At 42.2% G+C, this 17,781-nt stretch overlaps 1 protein-coding gene across 2 annotated transcripts in view; it reads left to right on the plus strand.

Moving 5' to 3' along the window:
- The window catches only part of PDE8B (phosphodiesterase 8B), a 141,135-nt gene that overhangs the window by 115,355 nt on the left and 7,999 nt on the right, over positions 1-17,781 (plus strand). For both annotated transcript variants that reach the window (XM_049649690.1, XM_049649689.1), the window contains 6 exons: positions 7,360-7,436; positions 8,874-9,038; positions 11,094-11,139; positions 11,559-11,694; positions 12,589-12,787; positions 16,940-17,157. In XM_049649690.1, the coding sequence (XP_049505647.1) occupies positions 7,360-7,436; positions 8,874-9,038; positions 11,094-11,139; positions 11,559-11,694; positions 12,589-12,787; positions 16,940-17,157 (841 nt within the window). The remainder of the gene's footprint in view (positions 1-7,359; positions 7,437-8,873; positions 9,039-11,093; positions 11,140-11,558; positions 11,695-12,588; positions 12,788-16,939; positions 17,158-17,781) is intronic.

The following is a 17,781-nucleotide window of genomic DNA, read 5'->3' on the forward strand; positions in this document are numbered from 1 at the left end:
GTTGCAAAGTACAGAAGAAGGCTGTAATGATGGCTGAGCAGCAGGTAAGCTTTCTTGATATCGGCTAGATTAAGTTATCCCATTTGTAACATGAGGATTTTATCCCTCCTTCCTGCCTCACAGGCAATGGTAGGATGAGCTGATGGGATCAGAGCTCTTACTGATTTATTTATTTTTAGGTTTATAATTATTTTTTAAAATTTTTATATTTTATTTAAATCCCAGTTAGTTAACATGTAGTGTAATGATGATTTCAGGAGTAAAATTTAGTGATTCATCACTTACATATAACAGGGGCTTTTAAGGTAGTTTCTCCCTTTGGAATTTTTACCTACATGTAAGCATTACCTGTTCAAAACAAACAAACAAACAAACAAAAAACAATGGAGAAGATGGCTGAGTAGCAGGAACCTTACCTTATCCCATGGATACAGCTAGATAAAACCCACATCAGTATAAATAACTCAGAAAATAACATGAAGACTGGCAAAACAAACTTCACAGCTAAATGTAGAGAAGAGGCCACAGAGCGGAGACTAGGAAGAATAGAAACATGTTTGGGAGCTAACAGACCCATGGGAGGGAGGGATGGCAGACTTGGAGAGAGGAGAGAAATAGAGCCTCATGCCAGGCACCCCAGGCACAGGGAATCCCCATAACATTTGGCTTTGAAAGCGAGAGGGGGGAAATTTCATGAACTCTTACAATTAGCAGGCTTAACATCTGAACTTTAAAAATCAGTCGGCTCTGAGAGAGCTGGAAGGATGAGAGGAAACGGAATCTCTGCCCTTATAGAAATAGCACAACAGACAGCCCCTCAGAAATACAGCATAGAAACGACATCTTGAATAATGCCTGGAGTATACTGGAGGGAGGTTACTGTTTAGTAACCGCAGAGAGTGTGCTGGAGGGGCAGGGATTGACCATTGGAAGACTTCTCCAGAAGCAAAAGAGCTGGAAAGCCACCATTTTCCTCTCCCACCCCCACAGCCTAGATACATGGATACCTGCTGGAACCACCTTAGTGCTCACACTCAATACCTAACTTGTTAACAGTGCATCCCACGCTTGAGTTTTCATGCAAACTCACCCTCTCCAGCCAGGCTCCGCCTCTAGGTCTCTTCACACAGCAGACCCACACAAACCCTGCTAACACAGTGTGACCCACCCTCATGCTTTCCTCTGGACCTGCTCCCTCCCGATAGACCCTTGGCCAGAGCACATCCAAAGCAGTGCCACAAGTGTGGCATGTGCAAGCAACCCCAGTAGGACCAGCACCCTCCAAAGTGACTCCTGCCCTGGGTAGAGGTGAAGATAACCACACCCACCAGTCCAAGTACAGCCAGGCACATTGCTAGGGGCAGAGATCTGGTCCGACTGCAGGCCTTGCCTGCCAACAAAAGCTTCACAAGGGACAACACAGGGAAAGTGCCCTGAAATTCACTGATACTGCTTCTCTGGAAAATGCATGGACTGACCCAAACCCGAGGTGGTCCCAGACTGGCCTACTAACAACACAGGGACCAAACAAACCCTGACCACAACAGGAAAAGAGAGCCATTGCAGTCGACTGGGCCAAAGGAAAAAGCAGTTCAATCATAACAGCAGGGTGCACACAACAAATAGGAGACATTCCTCAAGTGCCAGGTTCTGGTGAACAGAGGACAGTGCACTGCAGGGCACTACAGGACCTCTTCTTCACAAGACTACAACTTTCAAGAGCAGGAGTTGTAGGTGACTTCCATAACACACAAAAACAGAGAGTTAGACAAAATGAGAGACAGGGAAATATGTCCCAAATGAAAGAACAGGAAAAAATCACAGCACCAGAGTTAAGCAAAACAGAGAAAAGAAATATTACTGATAGGGAATTTACAGTAATGATCATAAAGATATTCACTGGACTTGAGACAAGAGTGGGAGATCTCAGTGAGACTCTTAACAAAAAGAAACCATAAAACTACAGATGAGGAACTCAATAACTGGAATTCAAAATACACAAGGTGGAATAAATAGTAGACTAGAGGAAGCAGAAGAACCAGAGATTTGGAGAATAGAGTAATGGAAAGCAATCAAGCTGAATAGGAGAGAAAAATAATTAAAAATGAAAATAAGACTTGGGGAATTATCAAGAATAATAACATTCACGTTATAGGGATCCCAGAAAGAGAAGAGAGAGAAGGAAGCAGAAAATGATTCTGAAACAATAATAGCTGAAGACTTCCTGAAGTAGGGTCAGGGAACAGAAATCTAGGTTCAAGAGGCACAGAGAGCACCTAACAAAATCAACCCGAGGAGGTTGACACGAAGATGGATAGTAAATTGTAAATATTTATGCATCCAACATGGGAACACCCAAATACCATAAAGTAGTTAATAACAAACCTAAAGGAACTAAACGATAGTAATACAGTAATAGGGGACTGTAACATGCCACTTACATCATTGGACAGATCATCCAAACAGAAAATCTACAAGGAAACAATGGCTTTGGATGACACACTGGACCAGATTAATCTAGAGATGTATTCAGAACATTCCATCCAAAACTAGCAGAATACACATTCTTTTCAAGTGTAGATGGATCATCTCCAGAATAGATCATAAATTAAGCCACGAAACAAATCTCAACAGATTCAAGAAGATCAGAGTCATACTATGCATCTTTTCCAACCACAACACCATGAAACCGGAAATCAACCACATGAAAAAAGCTGGAAAGAACACAAATACAGAAGGTTAAATAACATGCTACTAAACAATGAATAGGTCCATTAAGAAATTGAAGAGTAAGTAAAAAAATGCATGGAGGCAAATGAAATTGAAAACACAATAGTCCAAAATCTTTAGGGTACACCAAAAGCAGTTTTAAGAAGGAAGTTATAGCAATACAGGCCTACCTCAACAAACAAACAAAAATCTCAAACAGCCTAACCTTACACCTGAAGAGCTAGAAAAAAGAACAAATCAAACCCAAAACCAGTAGAAGAAGCAAATAATAGAGCAGAAATAAATGAAATGAAAACAAAACAAAAACAATGATACTGGGAGATGGCTCTTTGAGTAGATCAACAAAACTGGCAAAACTCTAGGCAGACTCATAAAATTAAAAAAAAGAAAGACTCAGAATCAGAAATGAAAGAGGAGAAGTAACAACCAACACCAGAGAAATACAATAGGAATAGACTCAAAATTATATGCCGCCAAACTGGACAGCCTAGAAGAAATGAATTTCTAGAAACACAGAACCTTCCAAAACCAAATCAGAAGGACATAGAAAATTTGAACAGGCGAGTTACCAGCAAGGAAATTGAATCAGTAATCAAAAACTCCCACCAAATGTCCAAGACCAGACAGCTTCACAGGCGAATCCTACCAAACATTTAAAGAAGAATTAATACCTTTTCTTCTCAAACTATTCCAGAAAAATCAAAGAGGAAGGAAAGCTTCCAGATTCATTCTATGAGGTCAGCATTACCCCGATATCAAAATCATATACATGCAACACAAAGAAATAAAAGGCATCCAAATTGGCCAGGAGGAGGTCAAACTTTCACTCTTGGCAGATGACATGATATTCTATATGGAAAACCCAAAAGATTCCACCAAAAAACTGCTAGAATTGATTCATGAATTCAGCAAAGTTGCAGGATATAAAATCATTGCACAGAAATCGGTTGCATTCCTATACACCTACAATGAAGTGACAGAAAGATAAATCAAGGAATGATCCCATTTACAGTCGCACAAAAAAACATAAAATACCTAAGAATAAATCTAACCAAAGAGGTGAAAAATGTATGCACTGAAAACTATAGAAAGCTTATAAAAGAAATTGAAGAAGATACAAAAAAATGGAAAAAGATTCCATGCTCCTGGATAGGAAGAACAAATATTGTTAAAATGTCAATACTACCCAAAGCAATCTACATATTCAATGCAATGCCTATCAAAATAACACCAGCATTCTTCACAGAGCTAGAACAAACAATCCTAAAATTGGTATGGAACCAGAAAAAAACCCAAATAGCCAAAGCGATCTTGAAAAAGAAAAAGCAGGAGGCGTCACAATCCCAGACTTCAAGCTATACTCCAAAGCTATAATCATCAAGACAGTATGATATTGGTACAAAAACAGACACTCGGATCCATGGAACAGAATAGAGAACCCAGAAATGGACCCACAAACGTGTGGCCAACTCACCTTTGACAAAGCAGGAAAGAATATCCAATGGAATAAAGATGGTCTCTTCAGCAAGTGGTGCTCGGAAAACTGGACAGTGACATGCAAAAGAATGAACCTGGACCACTTTCTTACACCAAACACAAAAGTAAACTCAAAATGGATGAAAGACCCCAATGTAAGACAGGAAGCCATCAAAATCCTCGAGGAGAAAACAGGCAAAAACCTCTCTGATCTTGGCCACAGCAACTTCTTATTCAACACGTCTCTGGAGGCAACAGAAACAAAAGCAAAAATGAACTATTGGGACCTCATCAAAATAAAAAGCTTCTTTCTGCACAGTGAAGGAAACAATCAGCAAAAGTAAAAGGCAACTGACAGAATGGGAGAAGATATTTGCAAACGACATATCAGATAAAGGGTTAGTATCCAAAATCTATAAAGAACTTATCAAACTCAACACTCAGAAAACAGATAATCCAGTGAAGAAATGGACAAAAGACATGAATAGACACTTCTCCAAAGAAGACATCCAGATGGCCAACCAACACATGAAAAAATGCTCAACATCACTCATCATCAGGGAAATACAACCAACTGAGGGTTACTGGAGGGGCTGTGGGAGGGGGGATGGGCTAAATGGGTAAGAGACACTAAGGAATCTACTCCTGAAATCATTGTTGCACTATATGCTAATTTGGATGTAAATTTTAAATAATATTTAAAAAAATCATATACAAGCACTACAAAAAAAGGGAAGTACAGGCCTATGTGTCTAATGAACTTAAATGCAAAAATCCACAACAAATTGTTAATAAACTGAATCTAACAATACATTAAAAAACCATTGACCACAATCATGTGAGACTTAATTACTGGGATACAAGGGAGGTTCAGAATTTGCAAGTCCGTCAATGTGATACATCAAGAAGAGAAAGGATAAAAATCATATCGTTTCAATGTAGAAAAAGCATTTGACAAAGCATAAACTCCATTTATGCTAACCCTCCACAAAGTTTAGAGGGAACATAACGTAATAAAGCCCATATAAAAACCCCACAGGTAACATCATACTCAATGCAAAAAAATTAAGAGTTTTTCCTCTAAAATCAGGAATGAGACAAGGATGTCCACTCTCACTTTGATTCAACACAGTACTGGAAGTACTAGCCACAGCAATAAAACAAGAAAAACGAATAAAAGGTATCCAGATTGGTAAGGAAGAATAAAACTTTTACTATTTGCAGATGGCATGATACTATATATAAAAAAATCCCAAAGACTCCACCCCAAAACTAGTAGAACTGATAAATGAATTCTTTAAAATCACAAGATTCAAAATCAATGTACATAAATCTTTTGCATTTCTCTACACTACTAATGTAGTAGCAGAAAGAGAAATTAGGAAAACAATTCCATTTATAATTGCACCAAAAATACAAAGTACCTAGAATGAACTTAACCAAGGAGGTGAAAGATTTGTACTATGAAACTAAAACACTGATGAAAGAAATTAAAGATGACACAAATGAATGGAAAGATATTCCATGCTTATGGATTGGGAGAACAAATACTGTTAAAATGTCTATACTACCCAAAGTAATATACAGATTTAATACAATCCCTGTCACAATACCAGCCACATTTTTCACAGAACTAGACTAAATTATCCTAAAGTTTGTATGGAACTACAAAAGACCCCGAATGGCCAAAGCAGTCTTGAAAAAGAAAAAAGTAGAAATATCACAATCCCAGATTTCAGGATATAATACAAAGCTGTAGTAATCAAGACAGTATAGTAATGGCACAAAATAGATACATAGATCAGTGGTAGAGAATAGAGCCCAGGAATAAACCAATAATTATATGGCCCATTAATCTTTGACAAAGGAGGGAAGAATATGCAATGGGGAAACATAATCTCTTCAACGAATAGTGTTGAGGGAACTAGAAAGCTGCCTGCAAAAGAATGAAACTGGACTACTTTCTTACACCATTCACACAAATACATTCAAAATGGATTAAACACCTAAATGTGAGACATGAAACCATAAAAATCCTGGAAGAGAGCAGAGGCAGTAATTTCTCTGACATTGGCTGTAGCAACATTTTTCTAGATATGTCTCCTGGGACAAGGGAAACAAAAATAAACTATTGGGACTACACCAACATAAAAAGCTTTCACAAAGTAAAATATACTCAAGAAAACTAAAAAACAAGTGAATGGGAAAATATATTTGCAAATGCACATAGCCAATAAAGGGTTGTATCCAAAATACATAAAGAATTTACACAACTCAACAACAAAAACAATCTGATTGAAAATAGGCAGAAGACATGAAGACATTTTTCCAAAGGACACATACAGATGGCCAAAAGATACTCAACAGTCCTCATCATCAGGGAAAAGCAGAACAAAACCACAATGAGATATCACTTGCCACCTGTCAGAATGGGTAAAATCAAAAATATAAGAAATAACAAGCGTTGGTGAGGACGTGGAGAAAAAAGAAGCCTTGGCACTGTCAGTGGGAATGCAGATTGATAGAGCCATTGTGGAAGACAGTATGGAGGTTCCTCAAAGAATTACCATAAGATCCAGTAATTCCACTACTGGGTATTTACCCATAGGGGAAAAAAACCCACTAATTTGAAAAGATATATGCACCTCTATGATTACTGCAGCATTATTTACAGTAGCCAAATTATGGAAGCAGCCCAAGTGTTTATGACATATGAATGGATAAAGAAGATGTGATCTATAAATATATATCCTTATCCAGTCCCATGGCCAGAAGCTGGGAACTGAAAGTTAGGAACTGTCAAAGTTGGGCTTTGGTGATTTATAGTAAAGTGAGTAGGGTATATTAGGCTGTTGAGATGGGGCCTCAGGATCCCAATTAACCTTCTCTGAAATTTCCCTTATGGAACTAATACTCCTAAAGCCTTTCTTCCGTCATAGTTCCAGACCAAACCACACTTTCTAGACTTGGTCAAGTAGTGGCTGACCTCTCAACCTTTTAGGATTAAGAGATGTGTGAATCCTTTGCTTTGTGGAGAGCCCTGGGGATGTAGTCCGGTGAGAATCAGGTCCCCAGTCTGTGAAGGGCTCCTTTGCTATATTTAGCCAAGCTGAGCCACCAGAACCAGATACAACTTTATTTACTTCTCCCCAGCACCAAGCCTCCAGAATCGTCGCTATCCATCCATGGCAAGGATCCATTCCATGACCATCGAAGCTCCCATCACAAAGGTGAGTGACAGCTGCTGCCTCCACTCTGCAATCAGGGCTGCCCAGCACTGGGCTCGTTTCTACAGACAGACATGATAAATGACTTGTCACTGATAACACAGAGTTTACAGTCTGGTAGAGGAAGCAGGTATTAAATAAACACGTAATTAATTTGTAGTTCTAAATTACACTGACTGTTAGTAAGGAAAACAATAGTGTTCTAAGAGAAAATCAGATTACGGCTCTGTTTACCTTAGGTGAGATGATCAGGCAGAGTCTCTCTCTAGAGGAAATGATGCTTGAAGTAAGAACTGAAGCATGCAAGGCTGTTAGAAGACGAGGTGGGAGAAGAGAATTCTAGGCAGTAGACAAAACAAGAGATGAAGCATAGAGGTGAGAAAAGGAGGATTGGAGTATTTGAAGACTTGAAAGAAAGTTCGGGTGGCTAGAGCTTGGAGGGCAGAGGGAAGAAGATGGTGACATGGAGCTGTAAGGAGGGGTTCGTATTTTAGTTTCTGTGCAGTGGAAGCCACTGAAGAGTTTCAAGTCGGGGAATGACATGATCCAGTATGTTTATTAAAAGGAACACCCAGCTGCCATGCAGAGAATGGACTAGAGATGGCAAGAATGAAAGAGAAGAGGCCAGTTAGGGGGCTTTTCCAGAATTCCAGGCAAGAAATGGTGGTAACTGTACTACAATCAAAGCAGTGGAGTTAGAAATGAATAGATTAAGAAATATTCAGGGATAGAATCGATTTGGACGATGAATAACATTATCAGGGTGATAGAGAAAGCTGTTTGTCAGCTGGGGCCACCCAGGTTCTGAGTTTGAGCACAGGCGGATAGAAGTTGTTTTGTTTTGTTGTTGTTTGGTTTTTGTTTGTTTGTTTTTCCCTCTAGTGTAAAAACCAGAGAAGGAGCTCTTGTCTCACTTTTTTGGTCCACTTTTTTCCTTGCTTTGGGGAGAAGGGAGCAATATCATGAATTTAGTTTGGGACATGTGAACAAGATATTCCAATAGATATGTCACATGGGTAATTGAATTATACAAACTTGAAGGTCAAAAATGAGTTCCGGCAGGGATATAAATTTGAGAGCCCTTGGCATTGTAGGTCCTATGTGTCCAAACTCATAGGAATAGCTGGGTTCTGGAAGCACTGTGGAGTGAAAGGCCCCGTACCCATCTCTGAGGAGCTCCAACCTGCAGGAGACAGCTAGAGAAGGATCAGCAAAGGAGCTGAAGAAAATGTGGTCTCTGAGGTGGGAGAACAACCGGGAGAGGTTGGGAGGAAAGGCATGTTGCAGTAAGAATGGAGTGGTTCCGTGAAAACCCGGCTCATTTTGAACAATAAAATGTGTCACTCTCTGATTTCTTTTGGGTTGCAAGCATGTGTTTGACTTTTGGGAATTAGAATTCTTATATTCTCAAGTTTATTCTTTCTCTCTTTATTTCCTTAGGTTATAAATATAATCAATGCAGCCCAAGAAAACAGCCCCGTGACAGTAGCAGAAGCCTTGGATAGAGTTTTGGAGATTTTACGGACCACGGAACTGTATTCCCCTCAGCTTGGTACCAAAGATGAAGATCCTCACACCAGTGATCTCGTTGGAGGCCTGATGACCGTGAGTGATGAGGAAAAACCGGAAATGCAGGGAGACAACATTAAATGCCCTTTAGAGCACATATAACATGTAACATTTAAACTTGCATATAGTTGCAGAAACATCCGCTGTGGGGGCTAACATCAGTGTAATCAGAAGCATCCGTGTCAAAATTTCTGGATTATATGTGTGGTATAATTCAAATATTTCTTGAATTTACCTTTCCATGAAGCTAACTGATTATAGCGATGGGAGACAGTCCTTCAGAATCCTCATTATAATAAGGAGTAAAGAAGCAGTTGATTGAAGGCTAAATATGCACCACGGGACCCTTGTTTACCTCTCTCCCTTGACCTGGTACAGTATTGGATTGAGGGTTATGGGTAGGTTTCCTTGGACTACAGGCTTTTTATGTAATGAAAGGGTTTGTACTTAGATTATAGCACTAGTTCCCAAAATCTCAGCTCTAGAATCTTCTCTTTAAATAAAAAGTTATATAGAAGTTCCCTTTATAATCCAGTAAAAGCAGAGCAGAGCTGTTCTGGCTCCATAGGGGAGGGAGAAGGAAGCACCCCCTCCCAGCACACCAATACCACCACCATTTATTTGTGACCACCAAGAGTAGCTGATTTCTAAGGACTCGTGTGTTCTAGCGTTTGGCTGTAATCTGTTTGGCTGTAATCACCATCGATTATCAGCAAGTGAAGAAAAAGAAGAAGATTCAAATTAATCATTTGTAGTTCTTATCAGAGGGTGAAGCTCGAAGAATTCTTGGGGTGAAACAGACTCCAGGAGCATCTGAGAGTTTGACTTTGAAGGTTTGTGTCTAGCCCTGTCACCAAATGCTGAGCGTTGACTGGCTTTCTAGTCCATTCTCCCTGTTCTTGCAAAAGGTCTTTGATGAGCCTGTAATTTGAGTGACTTCCTGTTCCTTTCCTTTCCCTGGGCTGGCTTTGGTCATCCCATCCCAGTGCAGCACAGGCTTCAGCTCTGGAGAACGCTGGCAACGGCCAGTCAGGAGGGCAGCCACAGCACCGCATCAGGAGGATTTCAGTTTCTGGAACCAAGTCATCTGCTTCTTCCCCCTGTGGCCATACCATCTTGTGGTTCCTCTCCGGGTCCTGCTGTGAGGAACCAGTGTAGGATTCCACTTACTTTTATTTAGTTTTAGAGAAGAGGAAAAAGAAAGGCAAAGAAGAAGCAGGGGAGTGCCCTGTGATACCTACCTTAGAGGCAGGATGGTTGTAGCCATTGTCACCTACCTATTTATAGAGTTTTAAAAGTTCAGCTCTTGGCCTAAAGGTCCCAAGGTGTGACTTCAGGGGAGCCCTTCATTAATACTTTAAACCTTAGCACACACTTTCTAGGGAGACAAATAAGCAATTATAAATGATTTTTAAGCAAAGATCTAAATAATTAGGCACTCAAGGGTAGAAAGTGGAGGGAAGCAGAACTGACATGCAAGAACATCACCAGCCTAGTAAATGGCAGATCGTTAGGACTCTTTCCACTCCCTTAGGTTGCCCTTCCAAAGATCTCAAATCCAGAAAGTTTTCTTCTAAAGGCCAACTGCAGTGTTCACGTTGTGAAGCAGAAAATACAGTTGGAAAAAAAATTTAGATACTAATCAAAAATTAGCCCAACCTTTTTAAAGCTTTACATTAAATCATCCCCAAAATGTGGCCCATGGCTTTGGGTCCCCAGTATGTAAATCTGAGAACACAAGAATAACATAGTACCTAGAAGGGTAAGTGGGGTCTCTTCAAAATAACCTGCATCCGAAAGCAAGATCCCTTCCGTGAGTTCACTAATGTGGCTTCAGGATTCAGAAGACAAGGATGGTGTGAGAAAGGCAACGAAGGCAGCTCAGAGGTCAGGTGTGAAACCTGAATGAAGTCCTATCCATTTTACTCTCAATTCTCCATCTCCTGGGGCTAATAGCTGTGGAAGGGGGAGTGTCCTCTGTCTTCTGGATACTGTTCATTTCGAGCCTCATCTTTGGCTAATGGAAGAAATGAGAGAATAATGATAACCGCGTACAAAGTATGCTTCTAATAGTAGCTTTCTTTATTCCAGGATGGCTTGAGAAGGTTGTCAGGAAACGAGTATGTGTTCACTAAGAGTAAGTTGTCATCTGTCCACTTGTTACTGATAACCTGTCTCCAGCCTGTGCCTTCTCCAGTGTTGTGATTTTTGTTTGGGGAGGGCCTTGGTGTGGCTTGCTGTTGGTCTCATTGGAGTTAACCATCTCTGTAGTCTGCACTTGAAACCAGGTCTCCTAATTAAAATGACTTCTGTGAGCACTGTCAGAATAAGAATTGCAGCTCTGTGTACATTCAGACAGACAGCTAAATGGAATTACTTTTTTATTTTTATTTTTTGTTGGGGGAAGTTTCAAGAGAAGATCCCTAAACTGAAAATCTTAACCCTTGGAAGTTCAAGACTTCTTTCTAGTAGCAACCATGAAGATGCTAACAAATGTTTGGGGGCACTTAAGATTCCACAATTAACCAGCCTCCTCAACCCCGTCTGTTTGCTCAGATGTGCACCAGAGTCACAGTCACCTTGCGATGCCAATAACCATCAACGATGTCCCCCCTTGTATCGCTCAATTACTTGATAATGAGGAAAGTTGGGAGTTCAACATCTTTGAATTGGAAGCTGTTACACATAAAAGGTATGTGGCTTCTCTGGCTGCAGGTGGGGAAAGATTGATGGCCACGCTCAAGACTTTGACATCTGGAAACTTTGAGGGAGACGTGAGTTCTTGCCACAAGAAACCTCACAGGTTCTACTTTTCATGCCTTGCTGGGATGTCGCACAAGCAGAGACTGTGGCCCCTGAGTGAGCTCCTTTATGGAGACAGAGTGGGTAAGATGTGGGATTAGCCTGGTGATGACCCAGGATGAGGACATACTGAGTGTCCCTTTCACATTTATCCAGGCCGTTCCTTTGTGCTAGTGAGCCGAGAGTTCCAAGCACTGTTGGCCCCAAACTTGTTGAAGCTAGACCTTACAAAATAAATTTGAAAGCACTACAGACTTGACTTTTGTTCCATCCTGTAGGCAGGGAGAAGATTAAATAAGTCAGAAAGTCCTCTTCTATAGTAGGAGACAGCTACTTTCAGGGATGCTGGTCTATAGCATGTGAATGATTCTCACCTGTAAATCTAAGTAATATGATTTTAAATGGTAGGACTCTACTGACACCACTCTCCCTAGGCTCAGTAACTTTGTGAGGCGACACAGAGGAAATACAGAGGTTATATGGAAGTAGAGATGGAGAGGGACTATCAGGGATCTTTTTTGGTTGCTAGAGTCACTGAAGGCCGTCTGAGTTTAAGATAATCGAGAAATCATTTGGATTGACCACCATGAGGCACCTAGTTGTAAAGAAGTGACTGATGAGGAGATGCTCTATCTCCTAATTTAGGGAGGGGATGTTTTTTAAGCTCTTGTTCATGCGGAGTAAACGTCACAAGAAAAATGCCTCTATTCCCCAGTGTCATCAAAGAAAGCAGTTTCTAGACCAGTGAACACAATGAATCAGGGTCTGTTTTCCTGTTTTCTAGGCCATTGGTTTACCTGGGCTTAAAGGTATTTTCCCGGTTTGGAGTCTGTGAATTTTTACACTGTTCTGAAACTACTCTTCGGGCCTGGCTCCAAGTGATTGAGGCCAACTACCACTCTTCCAATGCTTATCATAACTCCACCCATGCCGCCGATGTCCTGCACGCCACTGCCTTCTTCCTCGGAAAGGAAAGAGTAAAGGTAGAATTTCGGTATCATGATCTAGTTACCTGCTTAGATTGGAGGTCCAAGAGCTCAATCCTAATAAACATATAAGGCAAATAACCATTTATGTATATACAAATTGCAACCAATCTCATAGTTCTTTGGGTTATCAAATTAACTTGTCATGTTGGTATTGTAAAGACATGGCCTTTGCTTCCAGCTCTCCCCTCTTGCAAAGGCCTAAAGTAATAACTGATGCCACTGTAGACTCCCTTACATGCCTGGCTGATTCATGAACCTATTCTCCAAGTATTCACTGGGAGCCCGTTGTGATACTGAATTAGAGGACAGGACTTAGTTATTACAGCAAATGGTTACTAGGTCTAGAGGTTACATTTTAGGATCACAATTTGGCCATTGGTGCATGGTAACCCAGACAGTAAGGAGCCACTCAGCATTCTACTAATATACATACATATATACGTGTGTGTTTTGTGTAGGTGTGAATGTGTATATCCTACTTTAATGACTTGCATAATCATTCTGAAGGAGTTCCACGTCCCTTAATCTTACTTAGAAGCACCTGTACTGCTATGAATAGGTGCTGATTTATAGGACAGCCCTACGTATACCCCATGTACAGCTGGCAAGAGATCTCCATCTCTCCTCCTTCCCAACTACCAGCACTTGCAGTGAAGCTTGTAATTCCTTTGCTACAGTTAAAACTGAAGCTTAGAATGTAGATGCCCCTGCGAGAAGTACTATATAGACACTGCAATTCCTGTCAACCTCCAGCGGCCTGACGTTAGATCATATCCTTAGTCTTAAGACCCTGGCTACTTAGAAGAGTGATAGCAGGACAGGTAGCAGGAGCTAGAAATGGGACCAAAATGGGGGAAAGAGGAGGTTTCCTTCTCAATTTTGCCAAAAGCTAATGTTGGTATTCACTTTCATCATCAGCAAAGTAAAGAATGTGGTCCAAGAATGATGCTTTTGAAGACTTTTATCACCTCCTTTTCAAAAAGGTGACCTCAGGCTTTGTTGGGATAGCACGTTCCTTTGAAGAGCTAAGACACTTTGATATTCCTACTCCAGGCTCATGTTCCTCCATTTTACACTGCATGAAACCTTAGACAGCTGAGGCTGTGCACTGCGAAGTTGAGGGCAGGACGTAAAGATGACCCTCACTTAGGCAGAACGACTATATAAAAATACACATTAAATGCTTGATAAATCAGGGAACTCTTGGTCACTTTATCACCTCCCATACTCTCCCTCCCCCAGGAATTTTTCTTTAGATTGTGACTTCTGCTAGCATATTCAAAATCTGATTGAATTTCTCAAGTAGCAATAGAAACAAGGCTAAGACTATAATTACTTCAAATTCAAAAGACATTTTCTGACAGTCTTGCCAGAGAATCAGGAAATTTAGAACTGCCAGGAACCTTGGAGAAGTAGGTGGAGGGGGCTCCTTATCTCCAAGGTTGAGTCAGCAGCCCCAGACCACTGGTTAGTCCACCGTGAGGCATTCTGAGCAGGATTTAATCCTGGGGACTCTTGTGCCAGACCTGCTGCCACTGATGAGGAGAGTCAGGAAAATGTGTTTTTACCGAATACCCATCCGTCACCCTCATTTCTTTATGCTCAGACTAAAAATCTTGATATCACTGTGACATAGCTCCACATCCCCACCCCAGCCAGCTGGATAACATGTCCAGAGCTGGCCTTCCCCTTGAATTTGTCACAGATACTCTCTTCCCCCTACTCTTCCCGATTCCCAGGAACCATTGCAACCAGAGCGCTTAGGGTAGCCAGCGCCCTGTTGTTATTCTCTGGGTGTAGGTGACCATCGTAGGGAAGGAACTGTTTGAAAGGCTCATCTAAAATGGGGGCCAGTCTGGCCAGTTTGCCTCAGGGTGATCCAAATCTACTCCCATTGGTTAAAGAAGGCAAAAATGATGCAGAACTCTCTGCATCTCCAAAGGTCTGAAATTTCTCCTCTTGTGGGTTTGGTGAGGAAGTTTTCTTCCGCAGACGGTCCCTCCCTCCCACAGGAAGGGCTTGCTTCTCCCATCTGCTGGGGGGGGGGGGGGGCCCAGCCTTCTTCTCCTGCCTCCCACCACAACCACTCCCAGGTTTAAATCAGTGTAAGCTGGAAGAAAAGACATGTCTCATCTAATGCCACTTGTGTGTCTACTGCAGTTACTTGAGTCTCTTTTATTGAAAAAATTAAAAACTTGGCCCCAGGCTCCAGTCAAGGTGGAACATACTCCAGGACCGCTAGCTGCAGGCCCAAAGTGTGGGTTCCATGGGTCCTCCCTGCACAGGTGGAGTCAGAGGAGAGCCCCATCAGGGCAGCTTTGGGTCCTGACTGTACCTCCCTGACCAGAAGCAAAACGGGGCCAGCTTTTCTGCTTGCTCTGGGCATTATACAATCATCAGTGTCTGAAAAGAGCTGAAAGGAACAGCATCGAGTGCTGTCCCTGGTCAGGAAAGCTATACGTGTGGACTGGGGCCAAGCCAGGAATTGCCCCCCACCCCACCCCCACTCCTGCTCCAGGTGGTCAGGGTTGGAAATGGAAATGGCTGTCTTCTGGTAGGGACAGCTTTCAAGAAACCTTTCAGGGCTAGCTTCAGACTCATTGCTCCCTTACCCATTAGGGTCTGAGAAGCAGTTGGCATTTTTACCTCCCAGAGCCTGGGAGAACAACTCTGTAATGCCAGAAAATTATGGCTGCCCCTCTAGCCTCTTCTCGGGTACCACTTTTCCCCTACTCACTACCCTTCAGCCACAGCGATGCTCTTTAAGTTGCCTGAATAAACCACTTCTTTGTTGGACCTCAGGAACACCATGTAGGCTTTCTGCCTGGCATTCTCTCTCTTGTCATTTTTTGCCCGGCTAATTTCTGCTTCTCCTTCAGGCTTTTATGCTGATAAAATGAAAAAATTCAGTTTTCGGTTGCACTGGCCACGTTTCAGGTGTCTGGTAGCTCCGTGTGACCAGGGTTTATATATGGACAGCACAGACATTGCCATCGTCACAGAGAGTTGAACCAACAGCCCTGCCCTAAACCAGATCAGGCCTGGGGTTACTCTGTCAAAGCATCTGTACTTTCCTTCTTAGCATGTTTCACAGTCAGTTACGTGTGTGTGTGTGAGTGTGATCACTTCTCGGCCTTTTGGCTAAGACCAAGTGTATTTGTGTGTGTGTGTGTGTGTGTGTGTGTGTGTGTGATCACTTCTCGGCCTTTTGGCTAAGACCAAGTGTATCTGTGTGTGTGTGTGTGTGTGTGTGATTTGTGCCTTCCCCAGGAAATTATCAATTCCATTAGTGCAGAGAGCATGCCAGTGTAGGTCATCATTGTAGTGCCAGCATTCTGAGTCACAGCTGGAACCCAGTAAGTGTATCATAAATGATTACTGAATGAATTCCTGAAGTACAGGATCTCTTCTATAATAGTAGCCCATTTACTAACTTCTTCCTAAGGCTGTGATCTGAGAAAACATCCGTGTGCCCTTCTGCTCTGGTTTGTGTTCTTAAATTACATACCGAGAGCTATAGAAAGAGGGTCTCCCTTTGTGCCTCTGCCACCTGCTCACCTAGAGCTGAATTTTGTTCTTAATTGCAAGAGCCCCTTTAGCCTCAGTTTTCACGGGAAAATTCTTGTTCTTGTCCTTGATGCTCTTGTACTGCTTGGCTTTACCCCTTTTCACCTTTGTGTGAAGAGTTTGGTTGTCTTTGTGCCATTACTGCCACTCTCTCAATCTCTGTGTAAGTAAGCAAACAAAATAAGTAATACTTGTGATCTTAGGCCACTTTCTGCTTTTCACGTGTGGAAAAGAGTCAGCAATAAATACAACAGGGCAAACACTTGAAAAGTCCTGTTTGGCTTCTTCCTGCAAAGGACTTGGAGTGAACAGATCCTGGGAAAAGAATTTCGGTGTCCGTGATAATACGTCTGTCACGTACAACAACTCAGATTTCTGTTTCCTTCCACATAATCCACAGCAACACCAGGCGATGTGATATATCCTAGGCAGCCTCTCAACTTCCAGGAAGTCAGAGAAGGCTCATCAGACTAAGAGAACATTCTGATAATCCCAAATCCCTTGGCCCATCCCCTGAGAGACGTGTAGGATCCGGACATTCAGTGGATAACGTTCAACCTTGCCTCCTCGTGACCCCAGGGAAGCCTCGATCAGCTGGATGAGGTGGCAGCGCTGATTGCCGCCACAGTCCACGATGTGGATCACCCGGGAAGGACCAACTCGTTCCTGTGCAACGCAGGCAGTGAACTCGCTGTGCTCTATAATGACACCGCTGTCCTGGAGAGTCACCACACCGCCCTGGCCTTCCAGCTCACGGTCAAGGACAGCAAATGCAACATTTTCAAGAACATTGACAGGTTTGTGCTTGGGCTCCTCTGCTCGGGTTTGTGAAACGGTAGTGGGACATTCAGTCTTATGTAACTTCTCCAAGTATTTAGCTTCTCTTAGGGCAGGGAAAGGGGGAAGTAACAATAGTTGGACCATTGTACCAGACGGTAATCACCTTGCCCTTATAAGCTTACTTATACTTTCCAGACTGCTTTCATCTTTCTGAATTTCATTTGCTCTTCATTGAGTTCACAAACGTGTTTTACACACTGCGCAAAAACACTTAAAACCCTGGTTGTCTTACTAATAAATACAGCAGATATTTTTACCCTCCCAGGGGACATCCTGCCTTTTGTGTCACTCCCGGAAAATGCATCTTTCCTTGGCTTTCCCCAGTTGAGTTTTTGCCACTTAAAATCCTAACTCACGAGGAGACAGCGTTGTTCCACAGGTCCCGGCAGAGTCATTAGAGCCCAGAGGGTTGGGCATTTCCCCCTGGCTGTTGTACTCCTGTCTGGTGAAAGTTGGCCAGCTGTGAACCGAGAGGAGCACTTCCTCTTGGCTGCTACAGGCCTGCAGTCAGACGATGGCTGTTTGCCACACGGCACCAGCCAGGCTGGAGAGCGGACTTCTGGGGCAGGGCAGACTACACA

This window comes from Panthera uncia (genome assembly GCF_023721935.1).
Source record: "Panthera uncia isolate 11264 chromosome A1 unlocalized genomic scaffold, Puncia_PCG_1.0 HiC_scaffold_17, whole genome shotgun sequence".
Taxonomy (NCBI): domain Eukaryota; kingdom Metazoa; phylum Chordata; class Mammalia; order Carnivora; family Felidae; genus Panthera; species Panthera uncia.